The following is a 25,365-nucleotide window of genomic DNA, read 5'->3' on the forward strand; positions in this document are numbered from 1 at the left end:
AAAGTTTTTCATTAGAAATCTGTACAATTGCAGGCATGTAAATGAAGATTTAGGGGAATTCAGGGAACGCATTTACTATATGTAACGAAATCTATACATTAGGAAAGGGTATATTTATTGTTTTGACTTAGAAAAGAAAAAGTGGGAAATTTTATCCTGAGTTACAAGGCAAATCATTTTCATATTTCTTTGTTGCAAACTCCCATTCAAGCCCTTTAATTTGGCAGTGTAAAATAATCTGTTTTCCAAATATTTTCAGTAAAGAGGTGCTTGGGGAGTGTAGACAAGGCAGATTCTTTTTGTAATGATAAGTTACTTAAAAGGAATGTAAAATGCACCTGCATAATTTATCTATCCTAATGGAAACCATAGAGATGCTCTTTTAAGATCCACTGATACTGACAGGAAATTTAGGCCATGAGTTTTAATGGCATCTGGGCATGGCCATTGTATAATTAAAGTTATATGCAGGTATTTTCAGACAGGAATTATTATGACAGCGATGTAATATTGGAACGTCCACCTGGGGGTGCGATAATTTTCTGCGCAGTACGTCTTGCAATATGGTCATCTGCTTGAGATCCTAGAAGAGATATAAAATAGACTGTCTACATCTATAAATAAATGAAAAGATGTATTTGATCATACAGTATGCTCTTATAGTTGCAATTACATAGTGATAATTAAAAGTTGGGCCTGCAATGTTATATATACTCTGTCTGTGTGTATGAATATGTATATATGTATATGTGTTTGTGTATATAATTACATATCATAGTTATCATGTAGTAGATATGGTGTGTGTGTGTGTGTGTGTGTGTGTGTGTGTGTGTACACATACCACCCCCCATATCTACTACCGTGTTTTCCTGAAAATAAGACCCTTCAATTTTAAAACCACGCTCATTTTCCAATCAAGCTTCCCTTAATTCAGCGTATATTATCTTCACATATAAAGTGCTAAAAAGTTCCTAACAGCTGTATAATGACTGAAAGAGAAATCAGGCACTGCTTACCAATTGATGATTTAAAAGATAACAGTAAGTTCTCATTTTGATAATTCTGTTATCACCTCAGTTTTTTTTTTTTAACAACTTGACTTACCAGACAGACTGAAGCCTGACTGATGAAGGTTGCGGATTGGTGGAACCTGTATTTTGCCTGAGCAAGTAGCTATCCTTGAGGTAGGAGCTGGAGCAACAGCTTTAGCGGTTACTATGACATCATGAACAGGTCCATCATAAAGCCCACGAGGTACACCATGGATTTCAGCCAACTATAAACATGCAATAAAAGCGAGAATTATTATAGAAGAGGGCTTCCCAGAATTCTATGGACAACTTTATGGGTAAACAATTTAGGATAAAAAATAAAGCTTAATTTAATTTTTCTGGCTACAATACAGAAGTGATCTGCCATTGTCTTCTGGAATGCTGAGTGGAACACAAACATTCTCACATGCTAAGCATGTTGTGCAAATGTACAGGTCATTATATATTAAACCATAATGTAGTTGCTTCATTTTGACTTAGTGTGTTGCAGAGTGCTGGCAAACTACAGTGTGTCTTAGGTTCCTGTATGAACCTGGTCACAATTTATTTGCCTAGGCTACTTCACAATGTAAGTATAACTTCTTTTTCAGAAAATAGAAAATCTGGACGTATGTGAAGGAAAGCCAATTATTCTTAAAACCTTAATTGAACACCATATTTCTGATTTTCCCAGACTGTTTCTTCTCAGTCGTTGTCCTGGACTTTTGATGGTGCAGACACAGTAACCCTTAACCAACAATGAAATAGATTTCACATACAGAAAAATTCTCACCCTATTCCGGGCTTTTATTCTTTTGTAAACAAAATCAGGAAATGTCTTTCGAGGAATGAAACGACCAACACCTGGGGTGACACAGAGGTTTTCATCTTCCAATACAATCTTCCCTTGACTTATAACCACTGTGGGGACACCATGGCATTCAGTTCCTTCAAATATGTTGTATTCCACATTCTGGCAAAACAAATATTACAGACTCAGGTTAATATTCAAACAAAATCAAAGGACTCAATGCACCAATGTCCATGCACATCATTCAAACAAAGGTAGGAAAACTATACAGTCAAGAATGGAAAGGTACATATAACCTTGACATTCTCCAAGTAATATTGTGAATATGTGTCATTTTAAGCTCTATGTAGGACACCCACGTTAGCCAGTCTTTTATGTTAGGCTTATGAATGATCCTGGACCAATATGAGAGAGAGACTTAAGAGTCGGTACATATACGATGGAGCACAATTCAAATATCATTCATATAACTCAAGAATATAAATTGCTCAGTCTATGCATTTCTCAACAAAGCGTTTGGAAAAGGTCTTTTATTTGACTTTCAAAAACATGAGAAACTTGACAGAACAAAGAAAATTCCTGTAAAAGACTACTTCAGCTTTAATTGCAATAATACAAGAGCAAAAAACAGATTCAAACTTAATGTCAACCGCTTCAAACTTGATTGCAGAAAATATGACTTCTGTAACAGAGTTGTTAACGCTTGGAACTCATTACCTGACTCTATAGTCTCTACTCAAAATCCCAAAATCTTCAACCAAAAACTGTCTACTATTGACCTCACCCCATTCCTAAGAGGTCTGTAAGGGGCGTGCATAAGAGCACAAAAGTGCCTACCGTTCCTGTCCTATTGTTCCCTTCATTATATCAAATTAACATAGTTGTTGCATACTTTTGCTTATATTTATATTTTTATTTTATGATGTGTTGTTGTTTTATGTCGATGTTTGTGTATACTGTTATGACAAAATGAAATTAAAAAAAAAAATGACCGAAAGCCCCAATTCCAGAGACAGAATTTGTAACCAATGATAGATGTACAACCTCAACATCAAATATTATCTCCCTTGACAAGGCAGGGTTCCCAATCACAGAAAAAGGTAATCGGATGAATTAATATAATATATATATATATATTATAATCCAGATGAAGATCCTTTTAAGCAATCAAATATGAGAAATTCCATTCAATGCCACATTTCCCCCAAATAATGGCACTCTGAACAGGCTACAGCTTGGTTTTTCTTCACTTTCTAACCTATTACAACTGAATTTATCTTACTATCCCCACAGAGATAGAATGAACCAAGCCTCCCAGTAGCCTAAAGTTGCCCTCCGAAAATGCCCTGCCGCTGCTTTTTTACTTCGTTTGGCCAAAACCTAGTCAGATGTTCCTTTGAGAAGCCTGATGCCCAGTGGAAGAGCAGTGGGGGAAGGGTTGTAACTGTTTACGTAAAAAAACCAAGTTCTGACACACGGAGATTAAATCCTCATGCTACAAAGGAACTCCTGAGAACTGCCTGTTAATTGAGATAGGACTGAGCTAGATGGATCACTTGTGCTATATCTGAATTATCTACCTTCTGAAATTCAACAATGAGATTGAAACTATCATCATTTTTACCATTTCTGCCCAACCTTTCCTTATTTGTTAACAAAATATTAACAAATGGGCACATAGTTATGAACAAGAAAAACCCCCTCTCTATGATGAAGATGTATAATGCAACTGAAGTTAAGGATGCTCATTTCAACTGTAAATTAAGGTTGTAATTCATACCCAGTAATTTGTACATAGCATCAACGCTGTCAAAGCTAACCAATGCAGAAAATGATATAGGAAAACTAGCAAGCTCAGTCAGATCACAATAATGACTATTATAAGCTATGGAATGTCTAATTCAATGAAAAATAAAACTTGTAATTATTGTTTGCTTTTACCGAGTTGTGAGTTTTTGCAGAAATAATCTTTGTAGCTTTAGAGTTCCAAATAACCAAATCAGCATCTGACCCCACAGCAATCCGTCCCTTCCTGGGATAGAAGTTGAAAATCTTGGCTGAATTAGTGCTGGTCACTGCTACAAATTCATTTTCGTCCATCTTCCCTGCTGCCTAGAAACGAGGTATGTGTGTGTTTGGGGGGAGGGGGAGAGGCAGAAAGGGAGAGAGGAAGAGAGAGAGAGGTCGGAGAAAAAATATGAGGTGGGAAAAATAATAATTTGAATTATGTTTCTTACGATTCATGAAATAAAATTCAGACATTCCATACTTCACTTTCAAATTTATCCCAAATAAATGGCATCTTTTTTTAAAAAAAAACACCTGTTTACTATATGTTCATAGGATAAATAAATTATTTCAGAACACCAAATACTACTGTTAAGTAACAAGGCAAAGGAGAGATGCTATTAATACATTTAATGGGAAACTTTTCAGAAACATCTAAGAAAAACAGGTAAGGATGATAGACTAGTTCTGAGAGCCTCTAGATCTTGGGTGTTCAATCTTTTGGCTTGCTTGGGCTGCGTTGAGTAAAGAGAAAGTGTCATGGGCCACATATAAAAGTTATAATATAGTTCATATATATAAATCACTTAATTATGTTAAAAGCTTACAATCCTGCCTCACTGCATGCAGGCCACAACCCGTGGCTTGAACACATTTGCTCTAGATAGAGCCTCTAGATACATTGATCTACCACTCCGCTAATTCCAAGTCATGGGAGGTTTGACTCAAGCCACGAGAATCCTTCTGAAGAGCTAGAGAGAAGGTTGGGATATAGGGAATTTGGAGATAGCATTATTTTCTGTTCTCTTTTAAAGACATGGGAAGTTTGAGCTTGTCTCATAACAACGAACTTCCTTCCACATCAATCCAAAACATATGCATTTTGACTGATGTTTTTGTTAAAAGAAAAGAAGAGTCCCTGTGGATTTTTCTCCGCTAGCCGTTCCTGCCTATAGAGGGCAGTGCTCATCTTGGTTTCAAGGCCATTGAGCCAGTGCTGTCTGAAGTCATTTCTGGGTTCACGTGCCCAGCATGATGTCACAAAGTGCTGTTACCTTCCCAACGATGTGGTACCTAGTTAACTACTTGCATTTGCATATTTTCAAACTGCTGGGTGGTAGGAGCTGGGGCGAGGATGGGAGCTCACCCCGTTGCATGGAGCTCAGATCTCAAGCCTGAGCTGCCCATTTTCCAGCCAACAAGCAGGGCATCTTAACTACTGAGCCAGTTGCCAAGAATCTGAATTTTGATCCTGGGGATGTTGCAACAATTGTTAAGTGTGAAAAATGGTTGTGCTTTTTTCAGTGTCATTGTAACTTTGAACAGTCACTACACAAATGGTTGTAAGTAGAGGACTACCTGTAAATTGAATGTGCATCCTTGAATTTGCCCTATGACCTTATGTTATGAAAGATTTAAGTTTGAAAACCTGTATACAGTCAAAAGCAAATGAGGAAGTTATAACCAGTTAAAACTTGATTATTTTGTAGCAAACTTTTTCTGCTGAACTTACCACACATTTTTCCCAAATTACTGACATTCGTTCTTCAATGCCATTTGTTCCTTCTGGAATCAGAGTGAAGTTATCCTTTCCAACTGCTTTCTGTGCTGTGGTGAAGGCACAGTGAGCACTGCCCACCACTTGAAGATCCCCACTAATTAAAAGAAATGTCAAATGGGTAAACAAAAACAAGAGGCTCCATGACACTCAACAGCTATGTCACTTCCGAAATTTGATTTGAAGTCTCATTGGTAGAAAGCAAAGAATTACAAGTTTTTTTGTTTAATTTTTAAGGGTACAATATACTGTACTTTTTGGAGTATAAGACGCCCCCCCCCAAAAAAAGTGGGTGGAAATGTCTGTGGGTCTTATTCGCCAAATGTTGCCGAAGCCTTTTTGGCTTCGCGTTTTTGGCCAATTCCAGGCGACGGGGATTGGCAATCCCCAAAGCCTGGAACCAGCCAAAAATACAATGTGCAGAGGCCAAAAACGGGGTGTGTGGAGGCTAAAAATGCAATGCATGAAGGCCAAAAATGCGACGTGTGGAGGCAGCGATGGGCTGTGGTGATCCCCACAGCCTGGAACAGCTATTTGGCAGTATTCTGGGAGGCTGATCCAACCGCCAATCAGCTGCTGTTGATGAATCAGGCTGCGATAACCTGCTGAAGCTGACCAGGCTTTTTGTTGTTTGCTGCAAGGATGCTACCTGATGGATGCTGATAGGCAGAAGCAAATTTCTTTTTGTTTGTTTTCCTCCCCAAAAACTAATGTGCTTCTTATACTCCAGAGCGTCTTACACTCCAAAAAATATGGTAATTTATTCTGGTAGTACATTGGAACTTTATAGCTGAAAGGTGGTAAAATCCACATCTTTTCACTGCTCTATAACTTTCTCTCCTCCCTGCAATTCCTGGTCTGAATAAGTAGAATGGAAAACCTCCCTCCTGTTATCTTCTCTTAGATTTAATTAAGGGAAGGAAGCCAGGGAGGTTATAGAGGACTGTACAATGAAAAACAGATTTTGATGACTTTATAATTTAATAATTGCCATCCTTTGCAAAAATACAATATACTAGATTTCAAAACTATGGACACACCAAACAGTATGTCTTCTTGATGATTATGGTAAAGGCGTGCCAATTGCTTATTAATAGCTGGATTCCAAGAGGGATTCCTGACCTCCTATTATGTAATTTTCCTGCTCTTCACTGTGCCCATTGAGATATCTCTTGGGCTCCCAACAAGCTTCCTGATCCATCTGATATTTTTCAAAATAATTTCTCTTAGTTAAAAAAAAGGTGGGAAGTTGATATTCTGCCCATAAGCACCAGCTTTGAACATCATTTATTTATTTGTTTGAGGCCCTCAAATGAACTCCTCCCAAATATTTCAGTAAAGTGAAAAGTAGATGAAGTCCAGTACTTTGGAAGTGTTCACAACTACCCAGAAAAAAAAATCAAGCTGAGGTAGAAGAATCTAAGCAAGTGATACAGAACAACCTCCCTAGATCACAATTAGTAAATAGTATGGAACCGTTCATCCATCTTAGAAAAGGTTTGAAAATCCTGCATTAGCTCTTCCCATTAAAAATTTTTTTCACAGACTGAGAAAATGACTTACCAGGCTAAGAGTGAAGAGAGATAATCAGGAGTTGTGGGGTCCGGACTGACAGGTGGAGATGTGACAAAGGCTGCCGCTTTTGCCCAATTCTTACTCCAGTAATGTGAACCATCGGTACCAAGGCTTGCTGTAATGGGCTCTCCATATACAATGGTGCCTAAAGAGATAAAAAGTGTTGGTCATTCCTGAGGACAAAATGGGATGAATTCTCTCCCAACTAGATGTTCTTCAACTAGTGTTGGACATTTGATGGGAAGCGACTGCTCCTGTTCTTTTTGATTTATACAACTCTTGCCCTCTTTCCATACCTCATGGAAAAAAAGCATATTTACAGGAGAAACCTGCTGAGCTTCTCTCTCTCTCTCTCTCTCCATACACACACACACACACACACACATTTTCAAGCCTTGAAAATATGTGCCAAGGAAAAAGAACACACACTAACAAAAATCCTGTGATAGTCAAGTCCAATTCTAAGTGAATGACAACTTCTCAAATGGACAATAACCAAATTAGGAAATTACTAGGGGCAAATCTATTCAGAAAAATGTAGAGCTTTTCAGGTACAGAATGTATCCCTGTGTTATTTTTTAAAAGCTGACATTTCTGGACCTTAGGGCTTCTGGAATAGGAATGAGGCTAAAGACAATGTGACAATTTGACAGTATCTTGCCTACAACCTCCTAGCATGTAAAAGGCCTGCCACTGTTAAAAGACACATGCATGAAAGAATTTCAACTTCACTTTTAAAAGGAAATCAAAATGCACTGCTAGCAATTTTGCTTAACCTCCCGAAAAATTGTGCCTGTTATAAATGTGGCAGTCTGGATCTTCTTTTTCCATTCAAAAACTCTTAATATAATAGAAAACTACCCATGGTTTTCAAACATCTGGAAAAGAATTAGTTCTAATTAAGATAGACTGAGGAAGGATGCAGTAACAGACTCTTTCTGAAAAACCCTGCCAAGGAGACTGCAGGGACTTGCCTAGCGAGTTTCTTGGAATCAGACACGATGGAACAGAAGAGGAAAAAAGTTAGGCTCAAGATAATAGCCATTGAATAGATAGTTCTCGATTTACGACCACAACTGAACCCAACATTTCTGTTGCTAAGTGAGACATTAGTTAAGTGAGTTTTGCCTCATTTTATGATATTTCTCACCACAGTTGTTAAGTGAATCACTGCAATTGTTAAGTTAGTAACATGATTGCTAAGTTAAACTTGGCTTCCCCACCAGTGACTTTGCTTGTCAGAAGGTGGAAAAGGGGATCACGTGATCCCGGAACACTGCAACTGTCATAAAATGAGTCGGTTCTAAGCATCTGAATTTTGCTCATGTGACCATGGGGATGCTGCAACGTTTTTAAGTGTGAAAAAGGGTCATAAAGTGACTTTTTTCAGTGCTGTTCTAAATTCGAATGGTCACTAAATGGACTGTTGTAAGTCGAGGACTACCTGTATGCTCAAAATGGGTTTATTATGACCAGACCTATGGCATTCTATGGAATTGAACTATAAATTAATAGATGGGGAAAGAGAGGAGCAGTGCTTTATATTGTATAACCAAATATTCAATATATTATTCAATACAGAGAATGATGGAGTTGGAAGGGCTATTCTGATCATTCAGTTCAGCTCTCGGCTCAGAACAGGAATTTAATTTAAAATATCCAGTCTCTGTTCAAACATATCCAGCAAAAGGGAATGTAGTATTTTTGTAAGACTCTTCCCATTCAGCTGTTTCAACAAGCTTCCCCCTTTTCTTTTCCAGTTTGCAGATCCTTAAGCTCTTTAAACATGGCTGACAAAGTTATTTTTTAGAAATAACTGAAGAAACAAATAACACTTGGACTTCTAACAGCAAAGTCTCTGAATCTAGCATTTCCACAAAAGTGGCATTTATGGCTTCAGTGAAAACAAAACATTGAAATAATAAAGATTTTTAAATTAAGACAGAGTTTCTTGTATGAACAATTGTAGTATACTTTTTTTAACTGTTACAAAAACAACAGTATTATAAAAACTTTAAATTAACCACATTAACCTCTTGTTTAGGTAGGATAGCAACTATACATTTCTTCTTCATCTTAAAAATGGATGGATATTATATAACTATTAGTTATATATTGGAACTACTAACAACATTATTACTCTTACAGTCTAGATACCAAATTCTTGGAAATCAGTTCGTCTCAACTCAGCTCAAAGAAGTAACTCTTCTTTGTTAATCTTAATTTGATCAAACTTAATCTCCCTCACATTTTCTTTTCCTAACTTTTGCCAGAAATGCAGGGTCTACTTTTTTCTTTTCTCAGATCAATAGTGCATTGATTCATGGGTTGTAACAGGAATTTACCGGCCAACTTGTCTAAGGGATTGACTGGCCCAAAGTCATCCAGCTGGGTTTCATGCTTAAAATGAGACTAGAATTCACAATCTCCTAATTTCCAGCCTGCAGCCTTAACCAGAAGACTAAACTGGCTCTCAATTTCCAGCACAAAGATGTATAGAAATAAGGTTCAAATCCTCATCAAAAAGGAAATATGAAATGGTGCTTACCTTTCCTCTTGGCTTGTGCTATGATATCTGCAGCGCCTTTGCTCATAACTTTTGTGACATATAAGGGGCAATTGGCTTGTTTTGCTATAGTAATAGCACGATACACTGCCTCTGTTTCAACCTTGGAAAATATGAATAATCAGATATTTTCTTCAAAGTGACTCTTTCATCTAGAACTGCATGTTTAGAGAATTGCTGGAACCCAATCTTTTTATTCTAATTTGTACTCATGGGAAAATTACAATTTCAGAAAAAATTAGGAAAGTTAGCATTATGATTTTAGAAATTGTGAACAATTCAGTTATGCATTAATGATTTCAGATTGAAGCTTAGTATTAAACAGCTGGGAAGTGCAAATCTACATATACAAGATGTAAGTACTATTAAAAGGAGCAGACTTAGGATCACTGTCACTCAGAAAAATTTAAATCAATTTTTTTTTCATTATAGGTAATCCTCAGGTTATAACCATAATAACTGTGCCCAGAATTCTGGTTAACCTGTAAAAATAAGGTTACATGCCTTATTTTATGACCTATTTTGCAGCAGTCATTATGTGAATCACTGCAGTCATTAAGTGAATCTATTGTCCACAATTGGTATATTTTGCAATAAAATGGAAATAAATGCCAATTTCCAGCAAAAAATAAATAAATAATTGCAGTAATGTGTCTGAGGAATGTTATTAATGGCTATAAATGAGGACTGGTTGTCAAGATCTCAAAATGCAACCAGATGATGGGACAGCGGCAGTTGTAACTTTGAACCCGAGTCGTAAGTAACCCTAGGGAGGTCTATTGTAACTTTGAATGGTCACCAGTCATAAGCCGTGGACTCTCTGTGTTTCTCCATCGACTTCTCTATGCCATTTGGAACATTTCCTTTTTAACCATTTATGAACTAGTTATCAAAATAGCTATGAAATACTTTTTTTAAAAAAAATAATTTTTCCTTTTTAAATTATGTTTCTGTTTTAGTGCAATAGGTGTATGGTTTCATTCAAATTCTGAAACCTTCATATTTTCTAATCCAAAGTTAGAATAAAAAGATTGAGATCCTAAATCAGAGGCTTTCCACTGACGTCAATGTATTCTTTGAACTGTCCATGGTTCTGCCATCAATGGAAGGCTTTAATTCACTGTGCACTAATTCGTATGACTCCAAAGAACGTCCCACATTGGATTACATCATGTGAGGAATCAGAAAATGCAGTGCTAGCCCAGAAAATGTGGAATACATTTGTCATATACAAATTTGTAGCAAAAAATTAAGTTCTTTTCTGAAATTGAATACAAATGTAAAATTATTCAGTTTTCCCTGAAATTTACCAGTGCAGAAAGATAATAATTTAGTGTGCTCTGTAATTTCATTTGAAAAATTCTTAATCCATGGAAAACTAATGTGTCAGAAAAAGATTAGGCAGGATTCATTTTGTGTGAAATGCTAACATTTCATAATGTTGCATAAATGTGCATGGATTACATTTAAAAATGATCTGTATCTTCACTGTAAACTGTTTTAGTCCTTTTGACTTTGTGGGAGAAATTTTTCTCTTTCTTTCTTTGTAGCCTTCTTGAAAACATGAAAATGTACGAAATTTGCAAATGAACCAATTTTGGGGGTGGGCATTTGGAAATTAAGCTAATTTTGTAAAACTATAAGTGTTTCTATGAAACAAGTTAATATTACCTCTTCTGGGTGGCTGAGGACATGACCCTCTGGACCTGTAATCCCCAATTCCAGGAGCCTTTTTTGCTCCTAAATCAATCAATAAACACAGGAAGAATGATAAATAAGATGTGTAGATATTGTATCCCAAGTAAAAAGTAAAACTTTATAAAATCTTTATTTTTTTAAACATCTCTCTTGACTGGATGCTCTCTAGATAAGTAGATTACAACTGATATAATTCCCAGTCAGAATTCTGAATCAATCAATCAGTCTATCTATCTATCATCATCTATCTCTATAAAATTTATTGACCGCCCATCTTACCATAGGGTAACTCCATGCCTATTCTACAGAAACAAAGTAATTTATATTCTGCTTTACAATATATGCAAACAAGATATTTTGAGAATCTTCATAACGGCTTACAAAGAAAATGGATACATCTGTGTTTATCTGAGACTTTACTGGCTGGGGAATTCTGGGAGTTAAAATCTACCCATCTTAAACTTGCCAAGGTTGAAAAACACTGCCTTACTAGTTTGTTCCCTTTAGGAAAAGAAATTATTTGTACAGTTCCTTTTTAAATAATAATTCAATATTTATTCCAAGTTGATTATTTATAGTAACTTTCTGATTTTTGTTTAATATTGATTTCCTTGATCTCATTTATCAAAATCCTTAAGGATACTAATATAAGTCAAAAACTCCACTCTTGGGGTTCTGCCATATAGAAGCTTTAAATTGCAAATTGTCCTGTTATTAAGCACCAAATCATACTGTGTTTCTCAGTAAATAAGTCCGAGTCTTATTTTCTTTTAGACTTGAAAATAAGCACTTAGGCTTATTTTCAAGGTAGTCTTACTTTTTTGAGGTGCAGCAGGCCAGACTTGGTGAGCTGGATGCGTGATGGACTCAGTTGCCTCCACTCCGAACCTTCAGCGTTCAGAATGGAGGCTTTTTGGCAAATGGGAGGAAAATGGGGAGGGGGATTCTCCTGCCTGTCATCCATTCCTCAAGCTCAGCACAGACTGATGGAAGGGATGACAAGCAGGAAAACCCCCTTCCCCATTTTCCTCCTGTTCGCCAAAAAGCCTCCCGTGAGCCTCTCCAAAAGAGGGGAAAAGCAAAGCAGCTGACCGCGGAGCTGCCGGTTTTGGAGAAGCAGCCCAACAAGCAGAAGCACTATGCCCAGAAAGAGAAGGGCAAAAGAGGTATTTGTGCTACCCAAAGGGGCCAGCAGGCTGCAGTTGGACAGTTGCCCCCCCCCTCCGCACCTGCTGGCCACGCCCATCTCCCAGGCTTATTTCGGGTGGGGATAATATTAGGCCCGCTCTCAAAAAATTAAGGTTGGTCTTATCATTGGGGTGGGTCGTGTTTTCAAAGAAACATGGTTTTATAGGGAAGAACCTTGATTTAATTAGGGGAGATATATCAGCTGAACATTCCCATGATTTATGAATCTCTTAAGGTTCAAAGTTGGTTATCTCCAGCTAGACCAAAGGGGGATGGGTGCAGCCTTTGAAATCCTTATCTTTAGTTTATTCAACATTGTGTCCCTGAAAGAGTCAGGAAGCAGCTGAAGAGGAGGGATGCGAGCACGTCACAAATGATTCAAAAGAAATGCTTTGGACCTTGCACAAGGGTGACACTTCGGTGGTTCTTTAAAACAGCCTACCATTTTTCCAGTACAAGCTGGGTAAGAAACACTGCTGCTTTAAGGCATCCCTTCAGTGATTCTTAAACCGTGGAGTGGCCTTAATGAATAGCAGGGACATGTGGTGCTTGGTGAGGCCTGAAACCTCCATCCAAATCACTGTCAAACTGTAAATAGCCCCAGAGGGAAAAAATGGGCCTCATTTCACACTCACCCAAGTGGGATGATGTCATGCCTTAAAGAATAGATGGACTATTAGCATGTAAGGTTTGGCCATAATTTTGAAGATCATCTAGTCCAGGGGTGTCAAACTCAAGGCTGGTGAGCCAAATGTGGCCCGCGGGGTACTTAGATCTGACCTGCAGGGCCACCCTGGAAACAACGAACGACTGGCCCGTGGCGCCCCTGCCAGTGAAAATGTACCTTGGGAGGCTCCCAGGTTCCGTTTTTGGCTGTGACGGCCTCCCCAAGCTCCATTTTCACTGGCAGAAGGCTGCAGGAGGCAATCACAGCTGAAAATGGAGCCTCAAATGACGTCAAGCTGGCCATGTCCCCTGGCCACGCCCCCCCAGCCCCCTGAGGTGAAACACAACCCTGATGCTGCCCTCAAAGAAATTGAGTTTGATACCCCTGATCTAGTTAATCTCTCCGTCTTCAATCTAATGAAGTGTTTCTCAACCTTGGCATCTTGAAGATGTGTGGACTTCAAATTCCATAATTCTGGGAGCGGAAGTCCACACCATCTTCAAGTTGCCAAAACACTGATCTAAGTAATTCCCCAGCCCTCTGTGGCCCCAAGATACTGACTTTTGTTTTCTTAAGAAAATGGCATTGTCTAAAGGTGAATGCCAAATTGCAGATCTTAGGTGATTCTTTTGGGGAACTAGCCTCAAAAGTAGCACGGCATATTATTGTATTCAGAGGGATACTAGTAAACAATGTAAAAACTGAAAATCAGATCGTAAGTCTACAGATTGGATTTTATTTCCTTCCTTTCCCTTTTATAATGCAAGGTGGGGTCTTCAGAGGAAAAAGTATAACAGAGGGAGGCAGCTTCAGGCTAATTTTCAAATGACACGAATATAGATTCAAGGCAGATATAAAAATGCAGGAATGACAATCAATCGGAAGATGGGGCAAAATGTGTATCCAGAGAATAGTTGATACAAGCAAAAGCTGTGCAAATACTTGTAATCAATCAGCAAAGAACTGAGATCAAGGCTTGGCACAGAAGTATGTCAGCAATACCTTAAGGCCATTATCTTCTCCTTATTAATGATGACAAGGAAAGCTCCTGCTATAACTTTAGGTCTGAACCAATCTATCAGCTGCCATAAAGCTGTTGAGGGAATTCCAGTGAAACAGTCTATGCTTTTGTCTGCCACCACGTGCACATAGGAGTGGTCAGGCTTAAGATAATGAGAACAAAGAGTATGTAAAAGAGGAAACAATTGTCAGAATCTGTTATGAATCCTAGCTTTCTTATAAAGTTTTCATAAGTGCCACAATATTTGCTGGCATTCTTGTTGTTACCTACAAGAATGTAGGTAAAGTTACCCTTCCGATTTTCAGGAATGGACCCAGGACCTGTGTTTCTTACCTATTTTGGAAAAGACTTTGGCCTTTATAAATGAGAATATGACATATTAGGTTGCTATATATATATATATATATTTTATATGGTCCAGATTTAATGATAAGCTCAATAACTGAATTCATTCCATATAAGTATTTACAGGTAATTGTTAACCTATGACCATTAAATGGGACTGGAAGTTCCATCATAAGTCATTGTAGTCATAAGTGGAGTCACACCTGATTTCACAACAATTCTTACAGCGATTGTTAAGTGAATCACCCAGTCAGTAATTAAACCATAGAATTGTTAATCAAAGCCAGTTTCCCCAATGTGCTTTTTGTTGGAATTCAGCAAAGTGGTCATAGATGGTGATCTTGTGACCATAGGGCATAAATGCAAGCTAGCTGTCAACGGCTTAAACTGCAGTCATATGGATTGTGGGGTGCTGTAATGGTTGTAAGTGCAAGTAAAGGTTGTAAGTCACTTTTTCTGGCGCTGTTGTAACTTTAAATGGCTACTGAACAAATAGCGATAAGTCCAAAATTAAAAGGTAGAGGTTCCCCTTGCACATATGTGCTAGTCGTTCCCAACTCTAGGGGGCAGTGCTCATCTCCATTTCAAAGCTGAAGAGCCAGCGCTGTCCGAAGATGTCTCAGTGGTCATGTGGCCGGCATGACTCAATGCCAAAGGCGCACGGAATGCTGTTACCTTCCCACCAAAGGTGGTCCCTATTTTTTCTACTTGCCTTTTTTATTTGCTTTCGAACTGCTAGGTTGGCAGAAGCTGGGACAAGTAACGGGAGCTTCCCCTGTTACAAGGCAGCACTAGGGATTCGAACTGCTTAACTGCTGACCTTTCGATCGACAAGATCAGTGTCTTAGCCCCTGATCCATCGCATCCCCCTCAAGTCCAGAATTACCTGCATAGTTTTCATTAATTGGGGACTAAGTTATACTTAGTTCCTTTAATCAGTATAAACTAGTGTTCTTTTCCTTCTTTATATTGCCACTATTCAAGGTAGACTTTTTCTATTTCATGACAGTAAGCAAATAAGCAGCATAAATGATATTATCTGCAACATTAATATGGGACTCCCTATCACATCTCAAAATATAACTTGGATAATTGAAATAATTACTGACCTAATATATGCTAATGAGTGCTGACCTTGGTAATGTGTGTATTTATCAGACAAATAGTATCTAAAGCAACAGACTTATTTAGGGATTCAGTTGAATGTGTGGGAAGCTTTCAATTAAAAACTCAATATACTAGTCAGGTCTTGCCAACTGCAGGGAACAATAGAATTAAGAAAGGGAAAGGCATCTTGTTACCTTTTTAAACTAAAAATGTCTACACCACGGTGAACATTTTTCCTACCTCATCAATGATGTCTCCATTTTCTGCATGAACTTGGGCAATGGCACCCATTTCGCGAATAAGGCTGAATATTTCATACATCTACCAGGAAAGAGAGAGGGAAAAACAAGTCCTAAAATGTAATAGTTTCCATTTCTGTACTATGATAACATTAAAATTGGTGTGCTTCCATTATCTTTAATTACCTGAGCATCAGTGCATTGGAATTTGTCTTTGTAGGACATGAAAACAAGAAAAGAGTTCACACCTTAAGAAAAACAAGAGTGAATTATTGATTGCAATTGAAATAATAACAACAATTTTTAGGTTGCAAAGCTATGTTCAGAGATGATAAAAATATAAGACTTAAAAATAAAAAACAATGAAACAGAATCAATGCTCATGGTTAAGTTTCCAATTATGAAATTGTTTACTAAGAAGTAAATCCACATTGGCAATTTATTATTGGTACTGCTACAACAGCATTTATGTTTATATAACAGAATATTTATATGCGTGCAACTAATTTCAGCTTTCTTGCAGCAATTATCCTACCAATACTATAACAGGGAAAACAGTGTATTTGGGATTTTCCTAAAAGGTGTGCATTAGAAGAGCTTCTAAGGAAATCTGTTATTTTTTTAGTTTTTGGATAATGTGTTAAATGATAGCCAAAGTTGTCCTCTGAATTCTAAAAGCAGATCAGCCAAAACAGATACCCTCACCCATCTTCAGAACTGGCCTTGAGCATTCCAGCAGCAGCATAACCACTTATGCATCAAGTCATGTTTTCTGAAGAAGCTTTACTCAGAAAAATGGCTATTTAAAAAAAAAATTGGCCAAATGTTATAATAAATAAGCATTTAGGTCACAATCTGGGGATACTCTGATAAGAGTTTAAGTCACCCCAAAATATATCATATTCCTTTCTTCAACCTCACAGGGGAAAAATCTGATACAAGCTACTCACTTCTTTCTGAAATCTGGAGTTCACAAGCTTGCAGGGCCCTCAAAACAAGGGTAGAGGACGGGGCAGTGAACGAAATGTGTATGGTTTTGGATTGGAAGCTTCCTTTTCCTCCATGAACATTGACAAAATAAATAGGCACCAGACACATATGGATCCTGCTACTTTCTGTTTCTGTCTTGGCACTTCGTAGCCTGCAAGGCTTTAGAATTTAGGGAAAGTTTCCAAGTGTGGACCATATCTATTCAATAGAAGTATAATTCTCTAAAGCTGCAATCCCATACAACTTGGATGGATTTAGGAACATAAATGTAGAATTACACCATAACAGAATAAAATTATTTTATGATACTTATATCCTGTATTATGGTACAACCAGAATCAAATCCAACACATAGGAAGCTATTGACAGAAGCACCACTTGTCTGGAGAGCCTTCCTCAATCTGATGTTCTCCAGATGTGGCTTCAGAGGACAACTCCCATTACCACATATCACAGTGAGCATATCCTGTCTATTTTGCTTTAGATACTACTTGCAGGTAGAAATCTACAAGAGCCATAGTCCCTGTTCACTTAAATCGTTTATGCAAAAACTTTGTTTTCTTTCTTACCTTTGTCTTTCACAAGAGCTTCTAGCTCTTCTTTTATACTCTCGTGCCAACGTGTGATGTCAATATGCAGAGAATAGTCACAGCAGGCTTTACTATCTGCATTTTCCTTCCACTGGTCAAAGGCAGTCAGTAGGTTTGTTCCAGATTCAGGGAATACGTGATCAACTTGAGAAACAAAAACATTTATTTAAAAGGAAGGATTTAATTGCTCAAATCTGATGAATGCTTTTCACTTCAAAGAATAAAGCATGCCAAAAATTTGAAATACACATAAATATATTCAGAATAATCTAAATACATTTATTATATGTGGGCATCAGAGTTCCTCTGCAACTTTTAGCAAAAATAAAACTGCAGAGGCATCGAAGAATTACAATGGGGAAGCCACATTCACTTAACAACTGTGGCAAGAAAAGTCATAAAACGGGGCAAATGTCACTTAACAAATGCTTCAACAGAAATGTTGGACTCAATTGTAGTCATAAGTCGAGGACTATCTGTATAGGTGCTCTGTGGGTATGTGGTAATATAAATGGCTCAGGGTGCAGTGTAAGGGAATTATAGCCCTGAATTTGCTCAACTTAGAAGACAAATTTGCTCAACTTAGAAGTCAAAAACTAGAACATATAAAACTCGCTAGTGTAAATCAGGTTACAGCTATATGGACAAGTGTAAATCATAAAATTACAGTAACTGAGCGTATCATTTGACTGTGCATTTTGCATAGAACAAAATTTAGTTACATTTAGAATAACAGGGTCACTGTTATTTGCCAGTTAAAAGTATAAATAAAGCCAGTCAGAATGACTGGGAAATTTATTTAAAAGTGGGCTTATCAATTCTGAACATATACAGCATAAAATGGGCAATATAAAGAAAGGTGTTTCATGATTTTTTAGTAGCTGCTTTACTGCATGGGCAAAACCTTTACTCCAGTGATTGCTGTAGGAAGGTCATCAGATTACTCTGTTGTGGTTTTAATTCAGATCATGTAACTCGTTCAGTTCAAATGTTTGAATAACTTAAAACATGTTGGTAAGTTGGAACATCCTCATTTGAAATGAAGGGGAAACAGCTCTTTGGTTTCCAAGTTTCCTTTATTTTTTTTTTTTTAACAATGGGTTCCATACAATTCTATTATGGTCTGCTCTGAATAAATGAATGGCCAGCCTGGCTAGGGCTGATCAAGGAGACAATGAGAAGGAACAGGTGAGCACAGATGCAGAACTTGGCAGGATGCCTAGTTTTAGAAAACACTGGGTAGTTTTGAAGGATAGAATAAAACTGATCTGATCTGCTACTCAGGAACCAAACAGTCTCTCCCCCCTCTCCCAAACGCTGCTGGGGGCTACTTAGGAATAACCATAACATGGTTGCTTTTCATCAGAAGCAACCTACCAACATCAGAATTGAATTCTCAGCTGCTTGCTTTGTTCTAAGATTCTAGGCTTGATGACTTGAACCAGTCTGTGATGTTGGAACTCTAGATTGACAAGGACAACTTTTGTTTTATGTCATTGCCATACTCTATTTTTCCCAGACCTGCATGTTTTTGGTTTCTTCATTTCTAAACCCACCCTTTATCTGTTATGGCTATAACTCTGGACTAGAATGTGAACTTCTAGCTGTAGATTTCTAAACTCTGCTTCAACTCATTGGCACCACCAACATTGCAGCTGACTGATACAATAATAATGATTTATTAAACTTGTAGGCTGCCCAAGTCTGAGCCACTCTGCCTCACCTTTTCTACATTTCTCTGCAAGTTTTATATGACTGCTCAGTCAAACACTGTAACTGTCTTGTTGGTTGTTAAGAGTTACAAATCCATCACTAAACCAGTTACAAATTTGCTTTGTGATTGCTCCATCTAGAGCAGGACAAGTACATGGGAAAGTGACTACATACGTATCATGGTGGTTCCTCCTGCAAGAGCTGCTTTTGTGCCTTGGTAAAAGTCATCAGCAGAAGTCATTCCCATCAAAGGCATTTGTAATCTAGTGTGGACGTCTATTCCACCTGGCATAACTAACTGGCCATAAGCATCAATTGTTTTCACACCTCCAGGAACTATCAGATTTTCTCCAATTTGCCTGAAAACGACATTAAAAATTACACTTTAATAATTTCATTCATGGGAAACAAGACTTTAAAGATATTCAGCACAACTGAAACGCCCTGAAATGGATGGAACATGCTAATAATGACTTGCCCTACTAAATGCAATGAAAACCGGAGGTTTAATTCAGTAAATTATATTTCTGATGTTCACAGGGTTGCTTTTAGTTATCATTTTTATGATTAAGAGACACTTTTAACATAGAAATGTCTCACAATTATTCAGCTCTACATAACGAAAAAGTGCCACTTTGCGGCAACATTTCCATCGTTAAGTTACAGATATACTTCTTTTGAGGTCAATATGCTGCTTTTCTACACTTTAGTTTCTATATAGATACAGTAGAAAATAGTGGGGATTTTGGTGATACGTCAGGCCAAATCACTCTATACAAATATAATGTAAACAAGCTGTTTCACATTCAAATGATGTGCAATTGCAAACTACAAACTAATTTATTCAAAATAAAGCACCTTAAAATTAATCTTGATCTAGAGTTCCCAAGTGCAAATATCTATTAGCTTTCTCCAACCTAGTGACTTCCAAATGTATCTAGACTATTAACTCTTCGGATTCCTGCCAGTATGGCCAGGGGGGTAATGGTTTGGGGAAGTTATAGGTAATAGTTCTGCATGTATTATTTTCACATAAAAAATATCAACATAGACTTAAATCATGCAACTGTTTGCTGTGCATTATATGTTTTGAAGCAAATATATGTAATCAAATCACCAACTTACTTAATCAAACCATCTTCCACAAAGATATCTGCATAAAATGATTGATCGTCATTGACAATCTTTCCTCCTTTGATGAGCAACCGGTCACTCTAATTTAAGTAAACAAACAAAACATTTCCAAGATAACTTCAGATGTTTCATTCAAAGGCCACCTTGGGTATTGGTATATAATCAGAAATGCATGTAGAGCACAGATTGCAACACAGACGCGATCTTTAAATTCTGAAACATACATTTTATTTAAATAAAACATACATAACAAAACCAGTTTGTACATCCTTGTCATTGTGATTTGGCTAGTTATACTTTGAAAAATATTCAATTATGAATTTTAAGGACTGTCTCATTAATGTGGTCAACATTTCTAATATACCATATGAAGGAAGACAGGCAGCTTTTAATAAAAATTGAAAGGTTTTCTATATTTTTCAGCCTTGGAAATAAGGGGGCTTGATTGTTTTCTCATAAAAAGAGCTTTGTTTCTCCTCTCTCCAGGCCTTCCTACCACTTCAAATGCTGTCTCCAACACAATGAGATACAAATCAATGCAGGCTGTGACATAGCTACAAACAAGAGGCCAAAAGAAGGGGTGGTGGTACTTCTCTAGTCAATTTGGTTTTTTTCCCATTTCCTCACTAAAATGACAATGTTTTTTCTTTCATCTGATATTCTTTCTTAGATAAAAATAAATGTTAAAAATACCATACTTTCTATGTTCTCTGTTTCAACGAGCACATGGGAAATTCCAGGACCTTTTCAGTGGTGACAGCTTGGGATACGAGACTGCTGACAGTTTATGAAGCTTCTGTAACCTTTACTTATCAAGCAAGATATTGATAAACAGATAGACACAAGGAGTCCTAATCTCAAAAAGAACACCATTTCCATCAAAGAAATTGATTAAACAATTAAACAAGGAAGAAAGCAATACAAAAGAAAATATTTTATTTTAACACATTTAAAACTCCATTTTATCACACCCAGCAATGTATTGGCTAAAATTGTCTTGTGACTGAAATTTTATTATAAAGATACTTGAGATGCATGTGTGTTTGCCTTTCGTCTCAGAAAAAAAAAACCTACGATCACTAAGAGTTGACACTGAATTAATAAAACATAATCAAGCAACACTGGCTTTTTTATTAAACTGAGATGGATATAAGGCTAGTCATATTCTGTCTCATAGTCATATGGAGCTTAGGTCCCTAAATGCAGATTCACCCAAAAATGAAGGTGTGGAAAGTAAATAATCCTTACTTGTATTTTTCAAGGTATTAATAATCTAAAGCAGGGGTGTCAAACACATGTGGTCAGATCTGGCCTGCAGGGCCATTCTGGAAAATGTAAGGGGCCAGACCACCTGGCTTCGGCCTAGTCTACCCAATGCGAAGAGGAACCATTGGGCCAGTGTGGCTTTGGCCCAGTCTACCCAGTGTAAAGAAGAAACATGGCAGCAGGGCCACACCCACCTGGCCTTGAGGTCAACCACAGCCCTTAATGAAATTGAGTTTGAAATGATCTAAAGCTTCCTTTCCCTCTAACATAAGGTAGTCCTCAACTTATAACCACAATTGAGCCCAAAATTTATGTTGCTAAGTGAAAAATTTATTAAGTGGGTTTTGCCCCATTTTATAACTTTTCTTGCCACATTTGTTAAGTGAATCACTGCAGTTGTTAGTAATTTGGTTGTTAAATGAAACTGGTTTCTCCATTGACTTTGCTTGTCAGAAGGTTGCAAAAGGTATCACATGACCCAGGAATGCTGCAACTTTCATGTGAGTCAGCTGTCAAGAATCTGAATGTAAATCACATGGCCATGGGGATGCTGCAATGGTAATAAATGTGAAAAATAGTCATAAGTCACTTTTTTCAATGCTGTTGTGACTTCAAACAGTCACTAAGTGAACTGTTGTAAGTTGAGGACTACCCATAATCATAGAAGATGTGATATAACACAGGTGTGTTGAACCTGTGGTCCATATGCAGCCTTGGACAACCAGTAATGCAACACAAGAGTGTAATAAAAACATAAAAACTAAAAGGAAGTTTGTTCAGCTATTCTGCTTGAATTATAACCAGGGAAAACCAGCCAACCTGTATTTACTTAACTTCTTTTCAACTCAGATTTCCAGAGCTGGTTTGCTCTGGCTCATACAGCATAAACAAAGAAAGATTTTAAAAGAACCCCTACATCAGTTGGGATCAGGAGACCCTTTAGTCAAATGCTTACTCATGAAAAATCTCTTATACCCTTGAAGCATTATTTTTTACTGAAGAGGGGCAGTGGAATATTATCAAAGGAAATAATCAATGCAGAGAGACTTAGTCAAGTTATTTAACATTAGATGGGGAATTGCAATGGAGAGGGCATGCAGAAAGTATAACCTCTTTCTTCCATTAAAGCATTTTAAGAGTTTATAAGTTATAGGGCCATTAGAAGAACAATGGTTCACCAGCCAAGAATAAATTAATAATGCATAAATGAATTATGATAATGCATACTTAAATCTCAACTCTATAAACCTTAAGTGGCATTAGAATATAATCAAACATATTGGCCAGGATCCAAAATAATGGTTAGGTTCACCCAGGAAAGATTAGACCAATGAATTTAATGGGGGAGAGGTATTGGGAGCTAATTATCCCTTACCAAACTTCCAAATGAATATGCCAAGAAACTTTGGGAATAACTATTCTAACATTGCCATGGACTCTTTCTTTTCCATTCAGAATCCCATAAACCCTGATTGGTAGACTACGTGTTATTCCAGAAGGAGGTTTATTAATAATTCTGCATTTTCATTTAATTCAAGCCAATCGTAATTTACTGTATGTGAATCTGGCATATCCTTACCCACAATCTTTAAAAAGCCAGCAGTGGGCCAGAAATTAGAAACTTTTAGCAAAATATAGGGAAAGAATAAAAAATATATTGACTAGTAGTTTTAATATCAGGCTCTTTTATATGCAGACTCAGAAGTAACTACCACTAAATTTCATTAAAATCACTCTTAAACGGGGAACAGAACTTCAGTCTGAGAAAAAACAAACAAAAGAATGTATACAGTCTATTAACATTAAGGTAACCCTAAGCATTATATAACTGTGTTCCATAAATAGAAGTATGCAGATGTACAGTGATGCAAGCGATTATTTTTTGCTCCTCCCACTGATGAAGAAACCGTGGCAACAGAAGAAATATGGGATGTACTAAAACTGAATCCCTGATAATACCCACCAAAACATTGATTCCTTCTGACACAACACCCTAATGTTACACCTGGTCCCTTTTGTGCTAAATGACCATAACAATTCAATGCGCATCTACTCATAAACCTACAGTAAAGTCAATTATGCACAGGATTACACTACCATGTACTATATAGAGATCCAATACAATAGATTGAAAAATACAAATACCTAGACAAATAAAAGGAGTCTGATTCAACCAGAGCGTTATCTTATGATCAGCAAAACTCAGAACACAGGTAAGCCATTATGAAGAGTCTCCAAATGAAGCTAAAAACACCACTGAGTCCTTCTGAAGTTCAGAATTACAGGGGGAAGACTCCAGATGTGTGCTACCCTCATTTGAAAAACACAACTCACTCCCCCGCCCCAGGAACTATTTCATCACCCCTTCCATTATTGTTTCCATATTCTCAGGTTAGATAGGGAGACTTAACACCCAATTCTACCCAAGGGTGTTCATGTCGTCTTATAGGTGGCATTGATTCACATATCCTAAAAATTCTTCTTTATCTTCCATTTGTACACCTGGACCACTTTTGGTTTAAAGCTTTCACAATTCTGCAATGGTTCTAAAAGAGTGTGTGTGTGTGTGTGTGTGTGAGAGAGAGAGAGAGAGAGAGAGTGCTGTGGTGGGATTTAAAAGGGCTGGACAAGGAACCTTCAGTTCAAACAATGGTAAACAGCGACAAAAAATCGTGGGGGGGGGGGAATGTTTTGAAAAGAATACCACCCGTCCTTCCTTTGAGTTTTGCCTACCCAACAATCTGAAGATCCTGTACTGGCAGGATCCAATCCGGGTCGGTCACCGGGACCACAGGTTTTATCTTCCGACCTTTCTGACTCGTGCTGGAGCTCAAGGGTACAATCTTTTATTGTCTTATAAAGATACATTCTCAGACAGTTGGGCGGCAAAACAAATCTGAAATAAAGCGGGAGATCGCTTTCCATAAACGGACGTAAGCAATAGAAATCTGACCAAATCGAGGAGAAAGAAAAAAAGGTCGACTTTCAGATAAAGTCTGAAATTCAGCTCTAAAACAGAACAGGGGGGCGGGGGGGGGCAACATTCGGTCCCAAAGGCGGTGCTCTTCCATGCCTAAGCAAGCCAGAGACCACTAAGGCCCCGTGGCACCCAGGGCCTTCCCACCTCCTCCACCGCCAATCCAGCACCTACGGCGGGTTCGAGTCGGAAACTCGGAAGACAAAACCTGTGGTCCCGGTAACCGACCCAAACTAGATCCTTCAACACGATCCTGGGACACATCTATTCGCCTCATTCGTCTTTTACTGGTCCTACAGCCCCGATGGGCTTCTCCGCTGAATCGACCTGACAACTCCTCCGGTCTCATCCAGAGCCAAGCCCGGTCGCGGCCAAGCAGCCTCTTTCCAGCAAACTCGGCCGACCCATTTCCAAGAGTTCCCGGTAGCGCTCGCCGCGAAACAACCAAAGGCGGGACCCCAGGCAGGTGGCCGGACAATCGTCTCCCTTCCCCAACGGGCGGGATCCTCGCTCTCCCCTCCCGCCCGCTTCCACTTTCAGCTCCTCCAGCCTGACCCACCCTCAGCTCTGGGCGACGAAACCAATGCCTCCCCTCTCCCCGCCGTACCATCTTCACCTCACGAACGCCACAGCGAGGCCTCTTCCCAAGCCAGCCCGCTCCCTCCCTCCCTGCCTCTCCACCTTGCGCCCTGAGGGTCTCGCGGAAGCCAGACTTTTGGAGCTTCCCACTCACCCACCCACCCGCCCGCCTCGGCCGCCCAAGGTCGGCGGAAGCGGGTGGGCGCCGACCTCCTCGCCGCAGAGAAAGCGGCGAGGAAATATGCCTGGGGCGCTCCACCTCACCGTGATCCGAGGGATGTTCTTCTTGCCTTGGTAGGACAT

General features: G+C 38.3%; 1 protein-coding gene across 2 annotated transcripts; it reads right to left on the reverse strand.

Annotated features, from left to right (window-relative positions):
• Positions 1-491: 491 nt before the first annotated feature.
• Positions 492-25,365, reverse strand: DPYSL4 (dihydropyrimidinase like 4). 2 transcript variants are annotated; one of them, XM_058188060.1, is made up of 14 exons: positions 25,327-25,365; positions 20,232-20,320; positions 19,281-19,465; positions 17,373-17,537; positions 16,000-16,061; positions 15,815-15,895; positions 11,220-11,288; positions 9,531-9,651; positions 6,971-7,127; positions 5,363-5,504; positions 3,784-3,954; positions 1,825-2,004; positions 1,105-1,276; positions 492-583 (listed from the first exon to the last, which is right to left on the reverse strand). In XM_058188060.1, the coding sequence occupies exons 1-14, from the start codon at positions 25,363-25,365 to the stop codon at positions 492-494; spliced, it is 1,725 nt and encodes a 574-aa protein (XP_058044043.1). The 2 variants fall into 2 exon arrangements, with proteins under 2 accessions (XP_058044043.1, XP_058044044.1); XM_058188061.1 differs by having other exon boundaries at positions 3,784-3,950; positions 5,359-5,504.

The sequence above is a fragment of the Ahaetulla prasina genome, chromosome 6 (assembly GCF_028640845.1).
Source record: "Ahaetulla prasina isolate Xishuangbanna chromosome 6, ASM2864084v1, whole genome shotgun sequence".
NCBI classification, from domain to species: domain Eukaryota; kingdom Metazoa; phylum Chordata; class Lepidosauria; order Squamata; family Colubridae; genus Ahaetulla; species Ahaetulla prasina.